We start from the raw sequence: 25,631 nt of genomic DNA, 5'->3' as shown, positions 1-25,631 counted from the left end.
CATCAAACAGCACACATACAGTTTGTGTTTTTTCAAAAGGAAAATGAATTTGGTCCTTCAGTTAAACCGGTTACTACTGGTATCTCCACTAAGTCGTCAGTGGGCGGTGTGCATTACAGAACCTGTCACCTGGACTAAGCTGCCATCTGCTCACAACAGCCAGTAAAATTGCCAACTGATTTCCAGCATCACAGCATATACATCAGGTGTTGTTAGGGGAGCAGGACATTTAAGAATGGATGGAAAGAGAAACCAAGATCGGGGCCCATCCTAGACAGAACCTTGAATAGAACAGATGGACCTGGCCCTGCCCAAGCCCTGGCAGTGGCCGGGGTGATTAACTGACCAGATTTAACACATGGTCTCCGAGGTTAAATAAGAGCTGCAACTGGCAGCCAACGTTTCTGAAACAGACACAGACCAGGCGTGGTTCAGGCATTAAATAGACCAGCCCCCTGTAGTGGTACAGTAGAACTTCAATACTGTTACACTCACCTTTACACTGGTTATGCTTCAGCTCTGATGAAATGGTTGTTTAGTATTCTTAAACAAGAATGTTTTTAAAAATCTGCTTGTTGAAAGATACTCGTCACCAAAGGAAAGCCCATTCTGGATGTACTAACCATCTGTAAGAAAACGTTCATAACCCTTTGTGGCAGAGCAGAGCTCTGACTTTTATAGATTGGCAGGGATGGGGTTAAATTTCCCGACCTTCCTGGGTTTATTGTGTTCAGGTGGCTGGGGTTGATTGGAGTAATTAACAATCAATCAGCACCCAGACACCTGATATAAAAGGAGGCCTCAGCTGCCCATTAGGGAGAGGAGGGAGCTGAGGAAGCAAGCTGGTGTTTGTGCTTGTTATTTTTTTGGTTTGCTGTTTTGTGGTTTTGGTATTTTCTGATCCAATGAAGGCATCGTCCAGCCTGGAAACCTTTATTTTGTAAGTTTTGCTTTGTTATGTGTTTGAATATCTTTGTTTTGGCCCTTGTGCCCTTTTATTTTGTGTTTAATTGTGAATAAAAGTATTATTTTTTTTGAACTGCAGTCTGTCTCTGGGCCTCTATCCATTTGCCAGCCTGTCACACCCTTGTTTTAAAACATTATAATGATTCTGACATTTGCAAAGTGCTGTTGAGGGTGGTGGTTTGTTATAATTGCAGGATATTAAAAGCTGAAAATGTCACTGTTGTCATGCTGGCTAGTGTGGTAAAGTGGGACATAACAGATAAGAGCATCAGACAGACAGATGTACCCCCAATATTGTGCTACACTTAAACGCTTGTGCTAAGAGAATGACCTCAGCCAGTTTCATCATAATTAAGGTACATGTGAAACTCTGACGCGTGACTCACGTCTGCTCCATCCCCAGCCGGGGAGAGTAAGAGGTAAGAGGTAAGGAAATGGATTTTGTTAAGTGTGGTTTGGAAACAGTTGCCAGCAGCTTTGGCTGCTGTAGTTTCCGAAGCGCTGCCAAGAGCAATAAAGCGAGCGAGAGTAATAATGACTTGTCATTCATCTCTCTAGTAACTGCAAAGAACAAAACAAAAACATTGGTCATAGATCCAAGAGGAATCAGTAAGAGTTTACACAAGGCTTTTTATTATGTGTTAAATACACAAGGTTATAATCATTTGCTGTGTTTCCAAATAGCTCAAATGAATCCCATCCAAACTACTGGGGGGGGGGGGGGGGGGGTATTTTATACACCAATAAAATACACAGTATGTCATTGTGAGATTGCTCCTTTGAGTTTTATGAGACACTGCAATCTAGATTGATCTAAAACAGCAAATGATCTAAACAAAGCTATTTTGTTAACCCATTCAGTACCAAATTACTTTTTTTGGGGAAAAAAAAAGCAGTTGTGTTTTTGTAATTTGATACATTCAGTATTTTTTCACACAACTTTTGCTGTTAACAATATTATAGTAAGTTATCATCACAATATATTTAAAGAGAAAATGTAAACAACAGGAGGATGCCAGTTACAAATGCTCCAGAAATTCCAACTTAGCCTGTCCTCAAATGAGAACATTGTCACTTAATGGCTTAATACAAAGGAGGCCAGATCTACCACAATGACCCTTATCTGGGATCACTGCAGCCAAGTTACATAACCTCCTGCGCTGAAAGTTAACTACGAAAAGTAATTTAAACAAAAGCGGAAAAGAAAATCAATGTCTTCCTGTAAACACGCACAAAACAAACTACCCAATTAACAACACTTGCGTTAAAAAGGGCCTTTGACTTCTAAAACAGTAACCCAATTTGAGTGCTATTATACCAAGCCAGATAACAACGACTAACTTCATCCTTCAGAAAACTAGACTCCCAAATACATACTGCGCCGAACAACTGAGACACCCAGAGGACTGAGCATCCTGTACTGAAATCATGCCACTTCTAATAAAAAACATCCCAACTCTACACCGTCCATACATCACGTACTGTCTGGGATCGCTACAGTCAATAAGCAGGCCTGGTACTCCACCCATAATACCAGCAGTATGCTTTCTGGAGATCATGGTGTTCCTCATGAAGTGTGTTGCAATACAGTCTATAGAATTACAGAAAACATGCAAACTGGACAATACTGTGCACATCATTTCCACTTGAACAACGCATGCTTGTAGTAGTAATTTATTTTGACCAGTTACTGTAGAACCACTCTCAAAGCATGTGTGCACTGGTACAGTGAACGCAGCGAAATCCTACTACAATCACAGAGCATGATTCAATCAAGCCCTGTAATAAATAGAGGCGCTCAATTTAACTGCATTTTAGCTCTGCCCAATCCATACACTGTAGCGGTTTCCTGGAAAGACAGACATTAGGGCTGCATTTCCACACATTTCATTAGATGGGTGCAGTATCTGCCAGAGGCTACTAATCAGATACAGAGTGCGAGTGTTTGAGAGAATCCTCCCAGGATGGCAGGAGGATTACCTTCATAATACAGTTTATTGATCTGCAGCACATTCTTCAGCTCTAAAACTAATTACACTCTAATCTGGAGCGCTCAGCTAGTGGAAACTTCTCACAGGTAATGCATGCAAAGCCAAGTCATTTCATTTGAAGATACCAGACCATTCCTATTCAAATCTGATCTATGATCATGAATCATCTCCTAAACTCAAAACCGCCCCATCAGATCTCACAGTTGTCAACTGAGGATCATGGCAACAGTTCTAAGCAAGCCGAACTCTTTCTACAACGCATGTACCGTGTGTGGTTCCTGGTTTACCTTCGGTGACGGTGAGCGCTGCGTCCTGGCTGTAGCAAGTCCGAGCCGCATTTGCTGCCACACAGCGGTACGCCCCTGCATCCTCTCCCTGCACATTGACAATCTGCAGGACACCGTTCGGGAGGGGGGTGAATCTGGAACGGGACGGGAGAGACCTGCTCAGTATACACTGTACTCGATCTAAAGTGTTACAAACTTGACATGCAAGAGGCCATGGCAGTTTACATTCCCCACCCCTAATTCAGAAGTGTGATTCTGCTTCTTCCAGCTGTACGTGTGAATACAGTACCTGCAACTAGCTAATTACACATGTTCTATAATTACCTGCTACAGAACTAGGCACAATACTTCAAAACGCTGCCTGGATGGAATAAGACAAAAAAAACTGTTGCACTTCAATGAACAACAGTGGTTTAGGACTTCAACAGCAGCCAACAGCAGGTGGAAAAAGTGGGAAAAAAAACAGAGACAAATTAACAAAGAAAGGCTCCGTTCTCCAAGCACAGAAACCAAACCTGCTGGAAAGAAACTCCAATATAACAAAAAAAAAAAGGAAATCTGGCAGGAATGCTGTGTGTGCAGCCTCCTCACTAATTAAACCGTGCATTCCATGGCTTGGGATCAACAAATGCACAGACATCTTCACCGGCATTTAGAATGTTCTTACAATATCAGCAACACTATTCCCCAATCTCCACCCTGCAGAGAGCTTGAATTGCTGATCTCATTGCTATGAGAGCAATCAATAACCCTTTATTGAACTGCTTCCATTCCCCCCACCACCCGAGGCCCCCAAACCCTCCACAGAAGTAATCCCAGGTACGGTACAGCAGGAACCGCTGCGCTCTGTTGCTCACTAGGTGTTTAACAGCTCTGAATGCATCTCCACGCATTGATCTCATTTCCTGTCTGTTCAGTAATTACTCCCCTAAAGAGAGACCGTCGATAATGAAGCAGCTTTGTACTGCAAGAACTGACGAACCTTAGACAAAAGGTTTCCACTTCTCACTTGATAATTGTGATCACTCAATACGGTGCGTTGTGTAAGAATGGGAACACTAAATGCATGCAGGGACTCTTACCCTGTTTACACAAGCTCCTTTTTAAAGCTGGCTTTGAGAAGGCTGAACTTATACACCAAACAGGGGTTGTGTGTTTGCAGTCTTTACAAACAGTAATTACAGTAACTGGAGCCCAGTACAATTCAGTAATTCCACGACATGCGTCAGGCTGGCTCTGGTATGTACTGTGGAAGAGTAACACAAGAGCACAGTGCTGGTCATATGAATACAGAAAGTGAGCACTCGAGATGCAAAATAAACCCGGTACAAAAATGCACTGATACAACAATAAAATCCCACAACTACGTGTACAACTGAAATCCATAGCCTCTGGCACAGGCTTACTGGAGCTATAGAATTAGGTGTGGGAAAATGTGCACAATCTTTCTAAAACAAAGGGAAGCATGAAAGTACTGTTGCATCGCAGGAGGATTTCACACTGCTCTGCCAAAAACAAAAACTCATACATTTCTGGGGGCGGAATACAAAAATAACTGTGTTACAAAAGCTTTGCTTCCCTCCATTTTTAAAAATCCAATAACTGCTTCATGCATTTCTTTATAATTGACCACTTTTTAATATTTATTTTTTATTGATCTCTTTGTTTTCAAAACACAATATGCTAAAGTAAATTAGACTAGTTTTAATTAGGTGTACAAATAGAGGGAAAAACTGGAAATATTAGGCATTACACCTCCATGGCAGAATCAAGCCTATTCAATTTGCAACAGTGAAGCAAAACAAAATGCAAACACATGGGAATGTGGGCCCTGTAACTCTGCAACCTAATTTTAAACATAGTTTGAAACCATAGATGCTGTATTTATAGTGTACTTTTTTGAGAATTGAAGACTGCATGCTCTTAACACTAGTCCTGTCAAAGATGTTTGACCTGATGTCTGTGTGTTGCTGTCTCTCTCTCTCTGTAGCGCCTGCAAAGAGAAAGAAAACACCTTATTCCCTTCTTTGTTTTCTTCATTGATTCACTGAGCAGCAAGCCTACTAATCATGCAAGAATACGCTGTAGGACTTGACTGTAACGCCAGTTAAACCTGCTGCCCAATTCTGTGGCTAGCTCCGAGCAAACCCTGTCCTCTTAAACCACAGTGCTGAACCTGCATAATTTCATTTGGGAGTGATCATCTATAAATCATTTCACCTGACAGATGGACATTTCATTTTGTACCGCTCTTGTGGGAACAGGTTCTGACAGAGCTGGGGATGCACAGCAATGTAACAACACATGCGACATGCGAGGAAACAGGGCTGCTGAGCATCTGGGTGTGCTTTTAAAAACAAACACACCTACACTTTGGATAAAGTAGCCCTTTCAATAGCATTTGGAAGCACAAGCTGCAGCTCCTGCCTATCCTCACTAATCTACTACACACCAGGGCTCCATACAACATCGAGCAGGTTTTGATGATATTAAACAGAAGCATATATTTAAAAAATGAAAAATACGACACACTATTTCAGTTTACTAAATACTGCTAGAATGCGCAAAAAAAAAAAAAAAAAAAAAAAAAATCACATCCAGGTTTTTCCTATCTTGTTAAAGCCACAAAGCACTTGATTTTGATAAGATTACTTTGCTTTGAATAAATTTCACTGGGGCTGTTTGGCTTGGAAGGCGTACCCTTCTGCAGGCTGCACTTTATTGCTATGTGGCTCCTGGTGTTTACCATTAGAGCGTCTCACTGTATCATGCAGGCAATTACACAGCCAAAGCCAACAAGGTTTCATTTTATAGTGCTGTGGAAAACTATGCTAAATTTAAAAGCTGGCAGAGAGCCACGGTTGATAGCCCAGTGCCAAGAACAATACCGTGAGGTTGTGTTATTACTGTAAGCAGTACCAAGTGTTGCTGACCAATGAAAAAGACCTCTCTGGGGGGGAATAAACACCTTGTTTACTTAGGTTTTTCACTCACTACTCCATTAACCACAGAACCTGTGGTACAGCAAACAAGTGAATATGTGACTGCCCTCTTAAAGGCACACTGTCCAGCACACAGCAGAGCGCACTAGGGGGCTGTAATACCAGCTGACCAGGAAGAGTGGGGCGCTCCACTGTGCTGAACAGTATTACCCATTCACAAGGAATTCAAAGCAATCCCAAAGGATCCGAAGGGTAGGAACCTGTTTATTGAAAAGCTTTACTAAATAATATATTTCAACATTGCAGACCTATATAATACAATGCAATACAAATGTATTTTTGTATAGCGTCCTTCACACCCTGGCACCCCCGAGCGCTGTGCAAAATTAAAAACAAAACAAGAGAGCTCACGTGTACAGTACACTCCAGCTACAACCCGTTGTATAGAAGCACATTCATTTAGCCCTAATGCATCGCCACAAGACAGTGTAGTACTAGTTTAAAACAGGTTGATTGGTTGTATTTATTTCTTTGTCTACAGACCTGAAGAAGCCTGCTGTTACCCTCATTAAAAATGACACTGGCCCCCCCTCGATGGGACATTATTTCATTAACTGCAAGGATGTTAAACTGACTATTACCGAGGCACTACAGCGCCGCTCCTGAAACATCCCGAGACTGAACACAGCAGAGTACAAGCTCTGGCAGATCACAAATCAGCCCCTAAACAAACGACACAGCTGTGGATCTTAATACTGCAATCATTCAGATCAATGAAGTAGGGCCCATTTGGAACGAAGGGTTACGAAAACAGAAGCTAGTTTCACATTTTTTCTGTAAAAAGGAGGGTGCCATTCCATTGCATATTTATTTAAAAGCAATGTAGGGAGGTTCTTTGCTACCTATCTCTGGTATCATTCCTGCCCCTTCGTTTGTTTTGTTGAGATCATGCTCTGTGTTCTTCTTCCATCACAGTGATTTATAGCAGAAGGAGGCTATTAATGCAGGTAGACCTGATAACACTGAAACTAGACTTGCTTAAGTCAAAATTAGTCTTCAAAAAGTGAATTGATATGTAAATGTTGATGATTTGGACAGCGTTCGAGAGCCGGCCCGGGCCTGTAATGACTGACCTGGCTTGGTCGGGGAGGAGGGATTGGTCTTTTTCCCAGGTGATGATCGGCGTTGGGAGCCCGTCAATTCTGCACTGGAACCGCGCCAGGCCACCCTGCTGCACCACTTGAGACTCTGGGTGCTGCAGGAACCGCGAGAGAGCTGCAGAGAGAAGCAAGAGGCATGGCGTTAGACTGAACAAACTTCTTCTAGAGAAATGGGATGATCATGTATACCAAGGGGACCAGCAACTGGAATGAGAGTTTTATAGCTAGTCAAGAATGATTGGAAAGAAGTGGGAGCTCAAATGATGTGTTCAGGGAACCATGTATATTTATATATATATATATATATATATATATATATATATATATATATATATATATATATATATATATATATATATATTAGAATGCAGGGTGGTGGCTGGGAAATAAGTAGAATGGCCTGTTTGACAGAAACTGGTTTATGACCAGTTTCTTAAGAGCAGATAAAAAGAAATAGTTAAGGGCCCCCATTTTATTTTAAACTACGCGTACTCAATATAAATCTAAGTGCCTTTAAGAGACACCCTGGGATGATTCCAACACCTCCAGATCTTCTATCCACCACCTGAAGGATCAGATACCGACTCTTCCCAGCAGAAACAGGGAACATGACCATTATCTTTACTCTGCTGTTTCATGTTAGTGACTGCCTTACAGAACTAAATGTAACATGCGAGTTTGGAATGAAATAAATGTAATCTCGTTAAGTTTCAATTAGGAGTCATGCGAGTCTTGTTGTATTGATAATCACTGATAATGACAATACCAGAACGAATGTTGTGATTTTAAGAAACTGAACCCCAACGCTACACTCTGAATATGCACAGCAGTGACTCTGTACTGAAACAAAGGGAGTTTTGAATCTGCAGGGCAGGAATGGCTGCTTTTGTATTTCTTTCTGCTTTGCTTTAAGTGAAATGCATACAGTTGTCTATCTTTTTTTTTTTTTTTTTTTTTTTTTTTTTTTATTTTTCTTATTTTTAAAAATATAGTAGTTGCCAATTGATTTCTACCCCGCTCAGCCAATTGTGCGCCGCCCCTTGGGAGCTCCCGTCCACGGTGGCAGTGGAATGGCCTGGACTCGAACCGGCGACCTCCAGGCTATGGGGCGCATCCTGCACTCCATGCAGAGCGCCTTCACCGGATGCGCCAAAATGTAATTTTTAACCAATTACTGTTGTTAATCACAGCTGCTGCAGAGAATATTAACAGAGACGCTCTGGTTTCTAAATCCCACATGACATTTTCTGCATGAGCCGCCCTAACTATTGGCTGGTATGTACACCAAATATTCAGTAGGCCGTGACGCACAGCTGTATAGACAGTCTGCTTTCACTGATCCTGACTGTGAAACCGTCACCCTGTATACAAAGAAGATTCCTTTGCTGATACTGCATGACAATGCACGAAATAACTAAGGGCAGCAACATCTGACCTTTGAAACCCGACTTCTCAGAGCTACTGTAACAAACGCTGCATCTGTAACCTTGAACCGTAGGCAGATAACAACCTCAAAAATATACACCAAGACTACAAAAGCTATAAATGACTTGAAACTGACTTTATTCTTCACTTCTAATTTATAAAGCACCCCACCACCCCCCTGCCCACGCCTCTCTTCAAGATGGATCGTCAAAAAAACATTGTGAATTCCTGGCATTGCCGACTCCTACGCAGTCCATACAACCAAGCCAGCTTTCTACTGAACTCTTCCCACAGGCAAGGAAATCACATTTACAGCACACCTGCAGCCACATTCCCAGAGCAATCAAAAGCATCCTAACCTTTATCAGCTGCACCGAAAATGACTACAATAAATAAAATAAACTAGACGTTAATTCTAGAAAAGAGAATGAATAAATAAAATGTGACGCTTTAGGGTTAGGAATCCATTTTTAAAACATTTATCAATGCATTATAATAAGGTTTCAATGACCTGGCAGAACAGTTTTGCCACCATAATAATTTTAATGACAACCTACCAGTAGAATGCTTCAAGTCATGTGTACGGGATTATAACGATGCTTATATATCTTTAACTGTTGTATGTGTGTAAATGAGGAATTCTTAACGAAAAGGTGTGTATCGTTTGAAGCAGTAATGCTGTATAGCGCCTTTCACTGCCAAACCTATCTTGAGGCACTAAGGACAGAGCAAGAAGAATCCCTCATCATTGTCTGCTCTGACCGTTAAACCAGTCATCACCTTTTCTGCTGCTGCACAAGCTAAGAGGTGATGCTCTGAACTGTGCGAAGTTCTAACAGGAAGTTATGAGAAATCTGGTTCTTTTAGCTACCCTTGTATTAGTGTCAGAAATGAATTACTATAAAGAACACACCCCTCAAGAAGCCCATATTAAAGCCATACATTTCTTACAACCTATTGTGTTTGGAGCAGCGCACACAAAGTAAGGAGGCAAGCCCCTGTGGTGTTCATGCCTTTGAAATAAAATTCTGGAGACCTGCCTTAGTGTTCTCCTTGTGATTTACAACATGCTCTAAAAAGTGCAATTTCTCACCCACCAGCTACTAAACAGATTCCCCTCAATGAAGTTTAAGTGCGTTACAGTGTGTCCAGCAAGCCATGTCAAAAGTCAGTGTGTTCTCGCACTAGTCCTGTTTCTTTAAAGAGTTAATAGTAGAACTAAAAGTAACTGTAGCAAACAAAGTCAATTCTTAAGTAGAATAGCAAGAGCATGCCTACTTGATTTCAAGGCAGGAAGAAGACTGTGTGTTCTCTGAATATGCATTCAGAATATTAAACAAACCACATGTTCTTCAAGGCACTTCAGTGCAATTACACAGTGTTTATATATTACTGTGTGCGACTCTTCAGTTTCAGAGTGTAAAGAACTAGCCTGAGGCAAACCTTCATTCTTATGAATAACAATCACAATAATTACAAAGTACTTAATCCACTTTCACAGGTTTCAGGCCAGAACCTCAGGGGTATGTGATGGTGGTTTCTGATCTTGTGTGCGATGCCCCCGTTTATTGCTCTGGACAAGCCAGCCTCGACCAGAAATTGATATAGCTGCTACACAATGTGAGTCTTACTTCCCTCTTTGGTTGGAGCATCAAAACATACTAGAAAAGTGACAGTTAGAAATGTGCTGTTTCTAAATCGCATCACCCTGAATCTCTACTTACTGGCGTCTCGGATGATGGCTGTGCGGCTGGCGATGGCCCCGAATGAGCTGCTCACGGTGCAGGAGTAGCTCCCCTCAGCACTGCTCCGGCGCTCCTGGACCCTGCCCTCACGCACGGCCTGCAGGATGGACAGGGAGCCGTTGGGCAGCACCTGCAGAATCCCATCGCTCACCACCGGCACACCGTCCTTTTCCCAGGAGATGTGGACGGGCTGCTCCACAGCCGGCAGGTTACAGTCCAGCATCAGCTCTTGGGCGGGTTCTAGAACAACATGAACCGGACCAGCGCTGCAGCTCAGCTCCAGGGAATAAGCTTTATCTGGAAAAGGGGGGGAGGAGGGGAGAAAAAAAGCACATGGGGGTGGTGTCAGCTGGGAGTAAAGTAAGCATTAACAGATTAGTGTATTACTGCATTAGTGAAGATCTTAAAACAGGGATAAAGTTGTTAACTGCAAGACTATAAGAGACTAAGCCAAGTAGACAAATTGTTTTGGCTAATTCTAATGTTAACACTGATGAAGGCTTCAGCCATGCTGATTTCCTTGCAGCCGTACCCGAGTATATATTAATAGAGATATGCAGCTGCTTAATATCCCTGACACCACAGCCTCTAAACAAGGTACTAGCAGGAAGGCTAATCAGTTTCCGACTGTGCACCGCAGGTCCCTTTAAAAGCTACTGTGACTGTGATGTTTACAAAAGCTGGTGTGCAAGACTGATGCAGGAGCCCTTTGCAGATTAATTCAAAAGGTTCCAGTATACTGCAGTAACTCCAGTTTACTCTGCAACCTGTTAACTCATACACAAGCACATCCACAAGTTTATAGTGTTTATACTATAAAACATGCCCCCCACACACACACTCTGAGGGAAACTGCTGTGGACCTCATCCAGATGATTCTGTCACAGTTCCAATGAAAAGGGATTCCAGATTCCCTGGCAAGGAGTTTATCAACACTAGACTCAAAGCACATGGATCCCTTCCTGCTTGTTATCATACACAATATCACCTGGAAGTGAGCTCCACCTCTGGACTACAGGGATCACTATGAGATGTGAAGTGTAAAGTACTGCACAGAGCGAATTGCAGAGAGTGAATGCTGCAGTTCAAGAGGAGAGGCTCTTTGCAGGACAGTCACTGCAGCTCTGACTTTATACAAATTAAAACAGATCACATATTTGTAACAGGTACCAAGAAGTGTGCGGAACAACTCTGTGTTCCAAATGTCCAAAGGATTCCCAAAAAAGTCTTCATCACTGTAACCACACCAGTAAGAGTTTAGTCATCAGCAGCCCCCCAAGGAACTTGAAAAGGAACGATCATATCAAGTTCCGTAACAAACACACCAGATTGAACAAAATCAAACCTATTAAAAAAACAGCCCTCGGCTGGACAGACGGAACACTTTTGATGAACACCTTCTACAGCGTTGTGATGGAAGCACTAACTAAAGCATTTATCTGCTTGACCAATTTACATGCAGTTTCACCACAGGGACAGCCACTACCAAATACGATGACCAATCACGTTCTCCCGTTTAAAGAGAACAATAAGACAACTACAGCTACTGATGTCGATATATACTATATATATATATATTATATATATATATATAAAAAGATATTTAAGGAACAAAAAATAGGCACAGCTGTTGCTTACGGTATCTTACCACATCAAACATGTGCCATTGGAGATGAAATGAGACCGCGTGTGGCCTGGCATGGGACCTCCTCTTACTACAAACCGATCAGTGGGACAGCAGACATCATGGGCTAGCACAACATTCTGACCCATCGACAGACTGATTATTGAGGCAAAACGCAAACGGTGCAGGAGACCTTGGAGTTGTTCCATGAGACAAAGTAAAATCCTTGAGAGCAAAAATGCCGTTAATATATAGAGCAGTACATGAAAATCAGCATCTCTCTCAAAGACACAGCTCTTTTTATATGCAAATGCAGTCTGTGAATGGATGCAGAGGCAAGATGCCAACAAACATTTTGCATAAGCTATCCTTGAACAGTGTTAGCCTGCTAAATGGTGCTGTTGGGCAATATGGTCTTTATACCTCGCAAGATAAACCTGACAAACGCAACCCTTTCAATATTCTGTGCAGCGTTCTGTTAAAGTATAGCATTACCCTTTTACAGTGCAGTATGACTGGATTCTGTGTAAGTACAGCTACCCTTTTACAGTACAGTAAAACCGGCTTCTGTCTAAATAATCCCACCAAAGATGCACAGACTCTTCTCACATTAAAACGACTACCCAAAGATGTGGATGTACAGGTAGAGCAAGCTTCCAGTTAGACCTGCAATCAGACACACCTGCATGCATCATGTCCTTGAATCAACATCTCGCAACAACTGTTCCCAAGACAGCACGCACTGTACAGGAGCAAGCACTGTAGAGCTGCTTTTATCTCATTTACACAAGCACACAAATACTGATCAACCAAGGGCAAGGGGAGGCATGTTTGAACCCAGGCGGATTGCATTTATTACTCTCGTGGCTTTAATGTCTAACCTCCCTGCCAGTTAGTAATCTAGTTAGTAAAGTAGATAATGAATAATGTGGGCCACAGGTACTGTACAGGCTGGACTGTGCATTGTGTTTTCAGGAGACTGAATTACTGCTGAGCCAGTTATGATCAAATGTGTTTCCAACATTCTTAACCAAAAGTAATTGAAAGCAACAGAAAATCTGGGACATTTACAGGAACATTGTCTTGGATTTCTAATTTCATGTCAAACCGACATAGCTCCAGCATGCAATATATTGCCAAGAGGGTTAGACCTAATTCTTTGTCGACGAGCATTTAATAATAACACACGTTTATTAATTCATGTAGCCACATGTTTTACAACTGCATCTGGAACACGCTCAGAGACACAGACTAATCAGACAGCTGTGAAAGAACTTGACAAAATGGAACTGGCTTTACACGTCTGTACAGTAAACACAGCGCAGGTGAAGACAGAATGGGTGTCTTTAAGATTCAGACACAAACGCGGTTGATGCAGGAGGCTGATACTGATAATACTAAATACAGATGCTGAAGAGCCACATTTTGTTGTTTTACTAAAATGTGTGAGAAGAGATACAGTGTGAGAGCTGTGCTGTAATAACCCCACCATGTACATCTGAAAGTCTATAACCCAACGTGCTCTGTTGAACAGCGGTGGCCAGTCAGCCCTTGCACTCCTGTTCTTTGTCCCAACCCTGTTCTAAATTGTTTAATTGAACCAATTAAACCTCCCCCTAGACCCTGAAGCAGTTCAGTATATAATTTTACCTGTTAAACCAGGACAGGTCATGAAGAGCTGCCTGTGTTAAAGAAATGGTATGATCCATCACAACGTTCCTCGGCTGCTTTCTGTTCTTTGAGTGCGTTTACAGGAAAGATATCTAAAAACTCGGGGGGCTCAATGTCCTCACAGCAACAGCTACCGAACTACTGAAAAACGGAATTGGTTTGGTGTAAAACTTTGAATGCAGAAGCAGGGAAGCGTTGTCGCAATCCAATACCATGAGGGAGTTCAGAATAGTAAACCTGCACTTAACGGGAGTCAATGCAACAGCCAAGAAGATATGGGCTCCAGACAAACGAGGGGAACCAACCAGAAACAGATCAAAAAGCAAAGGTCAGGGAAACCCTGCCTCAGACAGAGGGCATCGATGTACTGTATCCATGAGCAGCAAAGCTTAATGGTGTGCATCTCACGGTGCTGAGCAGCTACTGTTTGTCAGAAATGAGGTGTACCGTACTACTTCTTCATAAAACATTACCAGCAAATATTGAATAGTGCTGCTTTTTTGTGTTTGTTTTGTATTTTTCTAGTCTTGGTCAGCTTTTGACAGCCGCATGGCAATTTCCCATTCCTCAATTTCTTATTCCATTAACCCTTTAAGGTACAAGTGTTCCACAAATTAAAAACATCAACTTTCTTATCTTTGCAACGAGGTGCACGAAACCGGGTTTAAAAATGTGCTGACAGGTTGGATCTGGTCATCCAAATTGTCAGTTTCCTCGGGAGTCACTCTCAAATGTATTTTAAAATGTATTCCTTGAGTGTCGGAAGGGGTTAGATGGGGTGCCTGAGCAGTAGGCATCCTGTAGGTGGCTCACAATCACCACTAGGAGGAATGCCGTGAAGTCAGCTACTTCACATCTTTCAAATGGCAGGATGCGTGTGAGCTTTTGGAGGAACCCATAAATCTGCTCCCTGATAAAAACATCAGCAACTTTCAAGCCAGCTTAGGTCTTTAAATAGCCTATTGAAAATAAGAAACTCGATAGAGCTCCAACATCACCTGACTGACAAAGAGCGAGGGGTGTTGTGCAGCACCAGCAAGCCTGAACGGAATGCACAACTTTGAACGCTCAGTCATACCTTCTGCGTTAATAAATTCAACGACAAACGGTCAGGCTCACATTTATGATGCAGCTGGTCAATCACTTACCAGACAGAAGCAAACTAAACCGGCTGCCAGGTTCCTAACACAGTGTAACATGCAGTGCGTCAATAAGACAAACGTTTTCTGGATTTACTTACAGTCTTACTCATAGTTTTTCCTCAGACTCACATCCTCAATTGGGTTTTGAGGCAAGCGGTTCTGAAATTAACTATTTATTTGGTCCATCCTTTCATATGCCTACCCCGTCTATAGTGGACTGAAATGACCCTGAAATATAACACAGCGTTTCCATAAGAATTTCCAAACCACACCAGAAAAATCTAGTACATTCCTCTCTGCACAGAAACAAATCGTTTCATTGTAACAGACTATCTTATTAGGAATCAGAAGCACTTAATACAGCTGCCAAGTGAAGTTTTCCACATAAATTACCACTGACACTACCCACCCCTGTTGTTGTGTTTTTTTTAATGCTGAAGTGTGTGAAAGATAATACATTTTCATCAAACGCCACCAAGAACTTTTATCCCCCCCCCCCCCCATTCAGGAGGAGAAATCTGGTCTTGGCTAAATCAGTTTTATGGCAACATCTGGCTGCACAGCTGCTGACATTTCTGGGTGAAGAATTAGTTCATAATTCCTGTGAACTGCTCCAAGAGTCTACTGTATCTGATCTGCTATTTTAAACCTTTTTTTTTATATATGACGAGTCTAAAATGCTGCATTTTTTATTTAGTTTAAATTAGATGGGGAGGGGGTGGGGAGCCACGGCTGGATTACTTCTTATTAGAGGCGTTCAAATTAAGCACCGATCTCATGCTCTCGCGTCTCATATACCAGGGCTAGTAACTGCAAACAAAAATATAGCCGGTTTTTCTTAAAAACTCCACCTCCCTTCAACCAAACAAGTGCTGCTTTACAGGCCACTGGGAATCCAGTGGTAACCCAAGTCAAACTGAAAATATAAAGCTTTGCAGTATTTCATCATAATACTTTAGGATCTAGTAAAGCCAACAGGGCCAGGCGATTGTTTTTCTATTTTTATTAACATTCCTTTATTGTCAATGACCTGGAACTGAATTTTGGAAGTTTGTGATATTTTCTATTTTTGCTTTAGAAGCTGGATCATAAAATCAGACAGCATATATTTATCATCAAATGCATACTCAGCCGAGCTGAAGATCTTATGAAACACAGTTACAATGTCGTCTTTGTCCACTTTTTATTGTGGAATTGAAAACAACTTTGGAAAGCACGCTACATTTTTTTTTTATTTTTTTTTTTTTAGTTTTCCCCAAAATTTGGTAGGGTCATTTAAATTTGTAGATGCTGAACAATAACCTCATTGTCCAGAGATGTGTCTAGAGAAAATGCTTATTGCAACCTTTAAAACTACAGTAACGTGCAATGCATTTACTATTCCTCTCACAGCAAATCACAGTGCAGTCACTTAAAAACAACAGTAGGTAACATCTTACATCTTGTTATTAAAAAAGGGCAGTTTGTAAGAATACCATCTTAAAATGATGTTCATCCTGACCTCCAACTACAGCTCATGGATGAGCCTATAGCCTACAATACCATCACATGTACTGAAACAGCATGCCCAAACAAAACAGAGTTTGGTAGAATTGCATTTGTGGTGCCATCTCGTACTGTAAACTGAAGCACAATTTATCAGTGCAGCTCACATCCGTACCAATGCCTTCTGGGGAACATTACTATTCCCATTCAGTTACAGTGAGTGCTGCACTCTCAGGGAGTTGAGACCTACACAAAACACTGGCGAGCAACAATAAAAACACATTGTTTCTCTAGACCAGTTTGCACATCTCTGTAAACTGCTGATTGGTCAGCCTGCAAAGTCACACATCCTTTCTAAAGCACTTACTGTATATCATAAACAGGCTCTCTAAAGGTGTAAGAAATAATAACACACTATAGAAATGGAACTCGTAGGCTTTTTCTGATACACGTCCCCTGTGAGGGGTGGTGTACACATGGTCCTGTCCGGGTTAAAATGCACAAGCTCTTATTGTTTCATCAGCAGTTTGGTCCTTTCCATTATACAACACTTGCTTCATTGTAAAGGAGTGAGAAATCATTGAAAGTCTGTCTCCGAACACTGCGTGCTTTTCCTGTGTTTACTGTAAGGCTTTTCGAACTCCTGCTTAACCAACCCAAACCTGTGAACCATGCACTACTGCACACACACACACACACTTTACACCCACGTTGTTAAAACAAGAGACCAAGATGAGCTGAAAGAACCTTAGGTCCCATCTTTGTTTCTATGTTACTATTTCAACGGCAATCTCTATTGTAACATTTCTATTGAAAAACCACAAGCCTGTCTGATAAGACCAGACATATACAACTTGCTTAAGAAAGTTATTTGATTATGTGCAAACCACAAACTTCTGCTTCAATAACACAACAGAACCATATAAGTCCACCTCCTATCAAAGGTGGTCGGCTCTGCTATTGGTGTGAATTATTAGGCCACACTTCTTTTGGGTGGAACCCCACATCCTGTGGGACGAAACCTGCCCAGTATATCAATGGCTGTCACTATTGTTTGGGCCCTCAAAAACCACCTGAGACCTGGAAGTGTGCTTATAGAACTGTTTTACTTTGTTCCTGATTTACTTTGTTCCTGAATAAACTCTTTTGATTAAAACTACCTGATGAAGACTGGCTTACTATTTAAGAAGAAATCTAACCTTACAAAAGCAACTCAAATCCTGTACCGTGAGCGGACTGTGTCATTTCACAATCTGCAGGAATAGGGACCGATTCATTCTGAGAAGGGCTATTTGCACAACAGAACAATTGAATCTAAACAGGATTAAAGCAGTTTATGCACTGCTCTGTAAAAAGATACAAGTCACTACAAGTGGTACACTATGGGCAACTGATTTTCCAAAAGTTACTGTACCTTCGATAAGTGCAGCCGTTTCCTAGGGGGGCACTCCTAATCCCACACAAGCACATATACATAATTTGCCAACATCACCTTTTTCCTATATGGCAATTTCAATTAAAATAAATGTACTTACAAGACAAGACCGCCACATGTTTCACTACAGAAGAACCTGGCATACAATTAACCCTGCTCTTCACTTTCACCAGTTAATGTTTGACTAAGATTTGAATTGAAGTTTATATTTGATTCAGGCCTTGACAAATGAACAGCTTCTAGCCTTTTATTATGTTCTATTGGTCCTTTTTTGCTCTCCACACGATTCTAAATGGAATGGGCATGGAAGAGGGTCTTTTTGATCCAGTACTTTCAGGTTGAAAGGACCGAAGCAGTGCAGCTTTTGTCAGTCTCAGGAAACAGCAAAATTCAGCCCCAAAACTCACAATGGACATACCTGTGGCTTTTCAGGCAGCTCACAAAAGCAGCTTGTATGAGCCGATAACAAGCTGAATGAAGGGTTAACAGTATTTAAGGGTCATCCAAATGGAGATAAAGCACATGGAGAGCTCCAGCGGACTCCAAGTGAATGGCTAAATAGGATTCTGTGATGAAGCGTCTGTTGTAATAAATGGCAATAATAAACAGACATGACACACACGGACATAACAGCAAACCCTTTGAGAACACTCTCTTCAGTGCAGTGGCTACAAGCAGGAGGGGAAACAGGCAGCTATAAAATCAACAGGTTCCTCTACCTGGAATCATGATGCGGGTCTCGGCTCATACACAAATGCAAACCTTTCTTTTACGAAACAAAAACTACACTTCCCAGTTGTTATTCCTGTTAGTTTTGCTGGCTCTTGTTCAGATGCTTGTTAAAAACTCCTGTAATCTCCAGTCCAGCAGACAGCCAACTGTTTAAACATTTTAGAAAGGAAACAGATTCGATAACCTCTATTTTTTATACTGAACATCATATACTCGAATTGAGAATGAACTGCTATAGCACTGACTGCAGGCAGAAATGTAACACAGCTCACCATGCACAGTACGTCCATGGATATATAGCAAATGAAGTATGATATCAAAATGGAACCACGCTGGTGCAGAACTGGATTTTGCCATCCATGTGCATTCAAACTGAACCAGCAGCAACCCAAGGGTTAATCCTGCACTGTGCTGCACCTCGCCAAAGGCTTTTCTGGCAACTAGAACCATGCGACACACCAGTCAGTTCTCCAGGAATGGAAATAATGTGATTGTTTACCAAATGAACACTGCTGAAATATCAGAGTTCACTGAGAATAAATAAATAAATAAAAGTATCAAGTATTGCTTGTGCATGGGAGTGGGGCTCACTACAACAAGCTCAATGCTAAATGTTTCTTCCGTCTGTTTACATTCCATGACATTATCAGCTTGAAGGCACTGAATCAATAATTTACGTGACACTCGACATCAATCCATCAGTCAGAAACCCAAGAAGCAGCCAGCGAGAACTTTAAAATGGCCTTGTTTCCCCAAACATACAGTATGTACTGGACAGATTCCAACATGCACAAACCTGCATTCTGCTTCTCTTGGGTTCCTACCCACCTGACACCAAAGTTCTCTGTAAACATTGAGGAAATTCACTTTCCCCAAGGAAAGATCCTGTGATATATCCTACTGGAGGACAACAGACAAACACAGGACTTCAGAAGAAATGGTAGATTCCATGACATGTGCATCTCTGGAGGAATGGAACACACACACCGCATTCTAGCATTCAGGTAAGGAGAGGTCTTCCACGAAACGTGTGGCGTGGATTTCTGTACCTCTGTGTGGACTAGATCATTATACAGCAGCTTTGTAACAGCAAGGCTGTGACTAAGTATAATAATAGATTTACCTTGAACCCCTCCTTTGTTTAAACAGTGGGTTACCCTTCAAACTGGTATTTGAAGTCATCTTTTTTTGTTTTGTTCAAATTTCACACACTGTACTGAACACTATTCAATTACAGTGGTTTAGACAGCATGAAGATAAACTTTTGGGGGAAAACAATTGAAAATCCATGCAAAATTCTCAACAACTGTACAGTTTGGGTTAAATATCTGGTAAAACAAGTTAACATTGTTTATCGTTTCAGCCTTCACAGCCTTACTGTAGTGTTAACAAGAGCACCTCCATATACTCTGCTGCTTAAGTGAGGAAGGAGTATTACAAAACCAGCTACTGCTTAACAGTGCTGAGCCCCACGATGAAGGCAAGATACAGAATTGTTTTTTCCTCCCACTTATGCATTTCAATTTGAAATGAATCCCAAAGAATGTAGACAAGAAAAAGCCTTAGGACCACGGAGGGTTAACTATGTGCAATTACTGCAGCTTTAAATCCTCCTCCTCATTGTGGTTTGCAGAAGAAAGACTGAATACAGGTTGAATTGCATAAAGAAAGGGACCAGACACCAGCAAGTTAATAGCTGCCCCCCCCCCCACACACACGTACGTTGCTGCTCAAGGCCAGGTGGTGCTGCAGAAGAGAATGAAACAGGACAGCGATGGGACTCAGCACTGAAGCAGCAACATTCACAACAGTTTTATTTATCACACTGCAATGATCACAAATAGCAGCTCCCCGATTCAGTTTTGGCTTCCCCTCTATGCTTACACTCTGCAGTGTCACCCTGGTGCAAGTATGTGGCACCCCATTGAAAATACTGTCGGGAGCGCAATCTGATTCATAAACATCCTACAAAAATAGCATGTGCTTTGCAGCAGGATCTGCTCACGAACACTCATTCTTCAAATATCTCCTTTAGTGTTTATCTCATTGGAACATGCCACACCCAACCCATAGCAAGCAGACACACTGTATAAAGGGGAATAGAGATGAAATCAACTAAACTAGACAGCAAACTACAAGCACAAAACTGATAGCAGCGCTGTAGTGCAGTGTACTAGGGACGCTCTGGGACAAACAAGGGCTTTTCAATGCTCTAAAAGCCTTTCAAAATACAGATATTATTCAACGTCTAACTGAATATATTATTCTAGGAGCATACTGTACTGTACCTCCAGACAGGAGGCAAATTAAATCCTGAACTCCTGCCAAATTAGAATCCAAACAGATATGCCATACAGTTGAACGTTATATTTATTTCAGCTCTCAGTTAACACATTACATATCAGCAATATCTTTTTTGGCTTACTGGATGCAGGTGATACGTGGTTAAAAGCTACTGCAAACAGGCCTGGATCTTCTGCCCAGGCATTCCTCATACCGTACAAATGACTTGGGATTTAAATGCAATCACAGTCACGCTTACTGCAACTGCAAGGTCAAAATAAAAGATAAAGAAGAGCTGGGACTCACGTCAATGTTCCACTCACATCTGGGATGGTGCTAATCAATTTTAAGTGAACAGATCATTAATTTACATAATGCAATTAACATAATTACAGCATTTCAAGTGTCTTTACATAATTAACTGTGTAGACAATCCATTAGAGAACCGCACAATCCATTTAGCAGTGGGCGGGGGTGAGGGCATGATTTCTACCAGAAGAACGCCCACAGCTCCTAAATAACATGGGATCAACACGCATTGAAACCATGCGATTGCCATGAACTATGGTGTTTAAAATGTGACAACTGCTCATTATATAGGTAATGTGAACAGTATAAAAGAATGAACAACCCTCAGTAGACCTGTTCAGTCTCTGATAAGTGCAATCAGTTCTGTGCAGATTTCATCTGCTGATTTCAATAGTAAACCTGAACAAGGGGATTTCAGAAACCCAGGACTGGATGCAGGGTTACGTTTCTAACATGGGTTTTGCAACACATCCAGTGGTAGAAACACACAGATAAAGATGAATGCAAAGGTTGAGCATTCAGAGAGTCAATAGGCTGGATGAATCTGCCTGCATGTGACTTTCTCCAGTAAATAGTTATGAGAAGAACAGTGGGAGCCATGTGACAAACAGCTCAATAGCAACAGTGGCATTTTGTTTCTCCCCCAGCAAACAGACACTGACTCCCTTCTCCAAAGCATACAGGCTCGCTCTACCGCAGAAGCATGCGGATAGCGAACAGAAAAACAATCGTTATTTCATGGGAAAAACAAAACACAAGCAAATTAAAAAAAATAATATAATAAAATACTGTGATGTCCAGGAAGCATTTCAAAGTTCTGAGCCGTCCATGTTAGATGTGAATGAATTCCCTGAATGACAAGCGTTTCATTTGATCTTTCAGATGGAAAGCAAGCTCTTTGTTTTTAATGGCATGCAAAACTGCCCCCCCCCCCCCCCCCCCATGGATCTGTTCCTTTGAACAAAGCTCAACTACATTCCCTTTACAATACCCAGCCAACATTTTCCAAACACCCTTCAGAGTCCAGGAAGAGTCCCACCTTTTTTACAGGCTCTTACAATGGCTGTCAGAATTGCCACCTAACAAAGAAGCTCTCTTCCTCATGCAGCAAGCTGGGGAAGGCAGGGGTTACAAGTGAAGCAAGCACCAGTTGTGTACCGTTTAGTACAAGAAAATCCTGTGTGCATTTTACATGAAATTAGCTCCACTTCCAATCCATTCCAGTTCCAACTTCCACTTCAGCTGATAACATATCAGAGGAACACTTAGACTCCTCAGCAAGGCAAACACTAGGCAGGTACAGTACGAGCTTCAAATCCACCAGGCTATTTCAATATCTCCTTTACAAAAATGAATGCACTCATGAATATGGCATGCAGGGCTGTACAAAAGTGGTGAAAAACGTTCACTCCTGGGATTATTAGGCAACAAAACAATTGATAAATAGGCTGGGCTGAATAAAGCCATTATGTATTAAAGAACATTGTTCTGTACTTCTGCAGCACAGCACTGAGGTCTGATTGGGTTAATGGAGTACTGACTGGGGGAGAGAGAGAGAGAGGAGACACTAGGTAATGGCGATGTCACGGTGCCTTGCATTCTTGCATTGTGGGTTTGTAACTGCCTCCTCTGCAATGAGATGCACAGTCCCAAGGAGGCTTCAGCCCATCAGTGCCACTCTTGAATGTGGAGTTCTGCAGCAGTAACTCACTACCTTTTACTGCGTGTCCCATGAAACAAAACACGCAGACTTCAAGCCATACTGATTTGCTGGGTGGGTCCAATTCCAGGTTGCATAATGTCTATTTTTTTTCCTGTACGCTTTGAATGCAGATTATCAATTCGACCTGTTGCTCATTCGATTTATGTTAGGAACTAATCTTTGGTTATCTAAGTGAGTAAACAGTTAATGCATGCATCTTTAATAAAGAAGTGATTTATTATGCTTCAGCAAGCTAGATCATAAAATTATATATATATATATATATATATATATATATATATATATATATATATATATATACTCTCTCTCTCGTTCTCTCTATCTAGTCACCATAGATATATATATATATATATATATATATACACACACACACACACACACACATATAATGTTTGTTTAACAGAAGATCAGCTGTCGTGTTAAGGTATTGGGAGCAGCAGAACTCAATCCTGTGTAGCTGTGCTATTCATTTCATGCTGATACCAATGGGATGAAACAAAAGTGGGTCACCAAGTGAAAACTGAAAGAATGTAGCATTTAGTATGGATACTGCCAGGGCTGGGCCAGTTCCCATTCCCAATCAATTCCATCACACCACTGATCAAACTTGCAATTAACAATATTCTGATCAATCTTGCAATTAGCAGTATTCTGATCAAATTTACAAGTAGTTCAAATGAGCTTCTCACAGTCACAACAAAATGACTTGCATTGAAGTCACTAAGTCAATTACATTGGCTTTACTGACTGTAAAATAGCAATTCCAATTCTTTTGAAGAAATTGAAATTAAGATTGGGAATTGATTTTAAAAGGAATTGGTAGAGAAATGCAGGAATTGACACAAACCTTGGAAACTGCACTTATATCTTGGAAAAGCTTCTCACAACAGAAAACATGGTACTGTTGTACCAGTAATCTAGCTTCCCTGGTCAAATACAAAGCTTATAGGACATGCAGACGATGAAACCTTAATTACAGAATAATAAATATACAACTATTTACAAATAAACATTAAAGGATCGCTATTCTGGTCCTGCTCGCTTTTCTTTGTCATGCAATGTGCAGGCTGGTTCGTTCCCCCTCCGTCCCTCCCGGTCTGTTGACTGGCTGGCCGAGTCCCCCATGGCACTCCGTTACTCCACAACACAAACAGCGCTGGAGAAAGCAGCAGCAGCAGCAGCAAACACACCCCTTTCTGCTCGATATAAAAACACCGAGCACATGGCATACACTTGGCACAGACTTCGAAATCTCACATTATTATGCAGCTGGATTAACCTACTTTAAGTACAAAATCCTACAGGATAACTTAATGTCTTCAATTATTTAAAACAAATAATAACAACAACAACAACAACAACACACAGCAACCTAATAATAATAATAATAATAATAATAATAATAATAATAATAAAATGCATAACAATAAGCGTTCAGTGTAATTTACTAAAAATTTTAACTGTACAAACACGTTCTGAAAACTTGGTTCCCAAACCAGATGAATGCGTAATTGAATTCCAAACATATGGTTTTGCTGACTTTCACATACCGGAAACATGTGGCACAGCGCAATGCCAACTAGCATACAGGAGGAATCTTAACTAAAATAGTAAGTTTGCACACACAACTCTCATTATGTTTTGCAACAAGTAACAAGCAGAGAGAAAACGTCAGCGTTAAGCAATATTGCACAGCCCTCTGCAAAACAACCCCAGCATTACAAGGTGTACTGACAGGGACCCAAAGGGGGGTGACTATCCCAGCAACAGAACGACTGTCGCGCATCACACACAGCAACCCATAAACCTGAAATTCAGAAATATCCCCGTTACCTTGAAGAGCAGCGAGGGTCAGCGAAGCGAGGCAGAGAAAGCAGAGACCGTCCAGCGCCATGTAAACCCTTTGATTTCCAGCAACAACAACAACAACAAAAAAAGCGCAAGGATTTTTTTGTAATTTATATAGATTTATTTTTTTAAAGTAACACTAGCAGTTATAGGAGAACCGCCTCTCCAATCCATCGCCATCTTGTGTGAATGCTCCAGTGTGTGTGTGGTTACACCGAGCCAAGTCCCGCTTTAGGTGTCCATTGGAGACGCCTGAACCGCTGCCAACAGACCAATACACCCCCCTTTCTTCCTCGCGCGGCAGGGTGCTGTTTTTACACAGCAAGCTTGATGGAACACCGTGCAGCAGCAACTTCTCATCCGCTCCATATCGCCATTCAAGTATGATGTGTGATCCCCAGTGAACGCAGCAGTCAGTGCTCTGTACCCCGCACTGTGCTCGAATATATTACTTGGGAATGAGAGAGGGGACCGTGATAAACATATTGATGGATAGATAAGTAGACCCTGCCTGCACAAATCCACTGCCCTAGCTAACAGGTTAATAACACCAATAATAAACGCTACCAAGAACTATACTGTTATGGGTCCAAGTGGGATTTAGTAACTGGTAAAGAGACAATGCTGGAAAAGGTAGGGGGTGTTTTTGTGCTCAATTCCCCCTCTTATCAACTTTCTGGTGAGACCACTGCCTGGAATATCCATGCTGTCTCTCCAGATGTTTGCAGGGCTTGCAGAAAGCTGCTGGGAGAGTCTTCTCTCAGCTCTCAATACGAAATTAGCATGCCCTGGTTGAAAATTAAAATGTGTTGATTCCAGCATTGCTACCCAGTGGTAATGCCCATCGCTGCCCCCCATTCAAA

The 25,631-nt window shown here is 41.6% G+C and overlaps 1 protein-coding gene across 2 annotated transcripts in view; it reads right to left on the bottom strand.

The window, feature by feature from the left end:
* Positions 1-25,161, bottom strand: part of LOC121299244 (immunoglobulin superfamily DCC subclass member 4-like) — a 48,582-nt gene extending 23,421 nt beyond the window's left edge. For both annotated transcript variants that reach the window (XM_041226906.1, XM_041226907.1), the window contains exons 1-4: positions 24,754-25,161; positions 10,496-10,813; positions 7,320-7,461; positions 3,245-3,378 (exon numbers count right to left, since the gene is read on the bottom strand). In XM_041226906.1, the coding sequence (XP_041082840.1) occupies positions 3,245-3,378; positions 7,320-7,461; positions 10,496-10,813; positions 24,754-24,814 (655 nt within the window). In that variant the 5' untranslated portion in view covers positions 24,815-25,161. The remainder of the gene's footprint in view (positions 1-3,244; positions 3,379-7,319; positions 7,462-10,495; positions 10,814-24,753) is intronic.
* Positions 25,162-25,631: the final 470 nt, after the last annotated feature.

Source organism: Polyodon spathula, chromosome 24, assembly GCF_017654505.1.
Source record: "Polyodon spathula isolate WHYD16114869_AA chromosome 24, ASM1765450v1, whole genome shotgun sequence".
NCBI lineage: Eukaryota > Metazoa > Chordata > Actinopteri > Acipenseriformes > Polyodontidae > Polyodon > Polyodon spathula.
The sequence above is the reverse complement of the archived record's forward strand: the minus strand, read 5'-3'. Positions and strand labels throughout refer to the sequence as shown.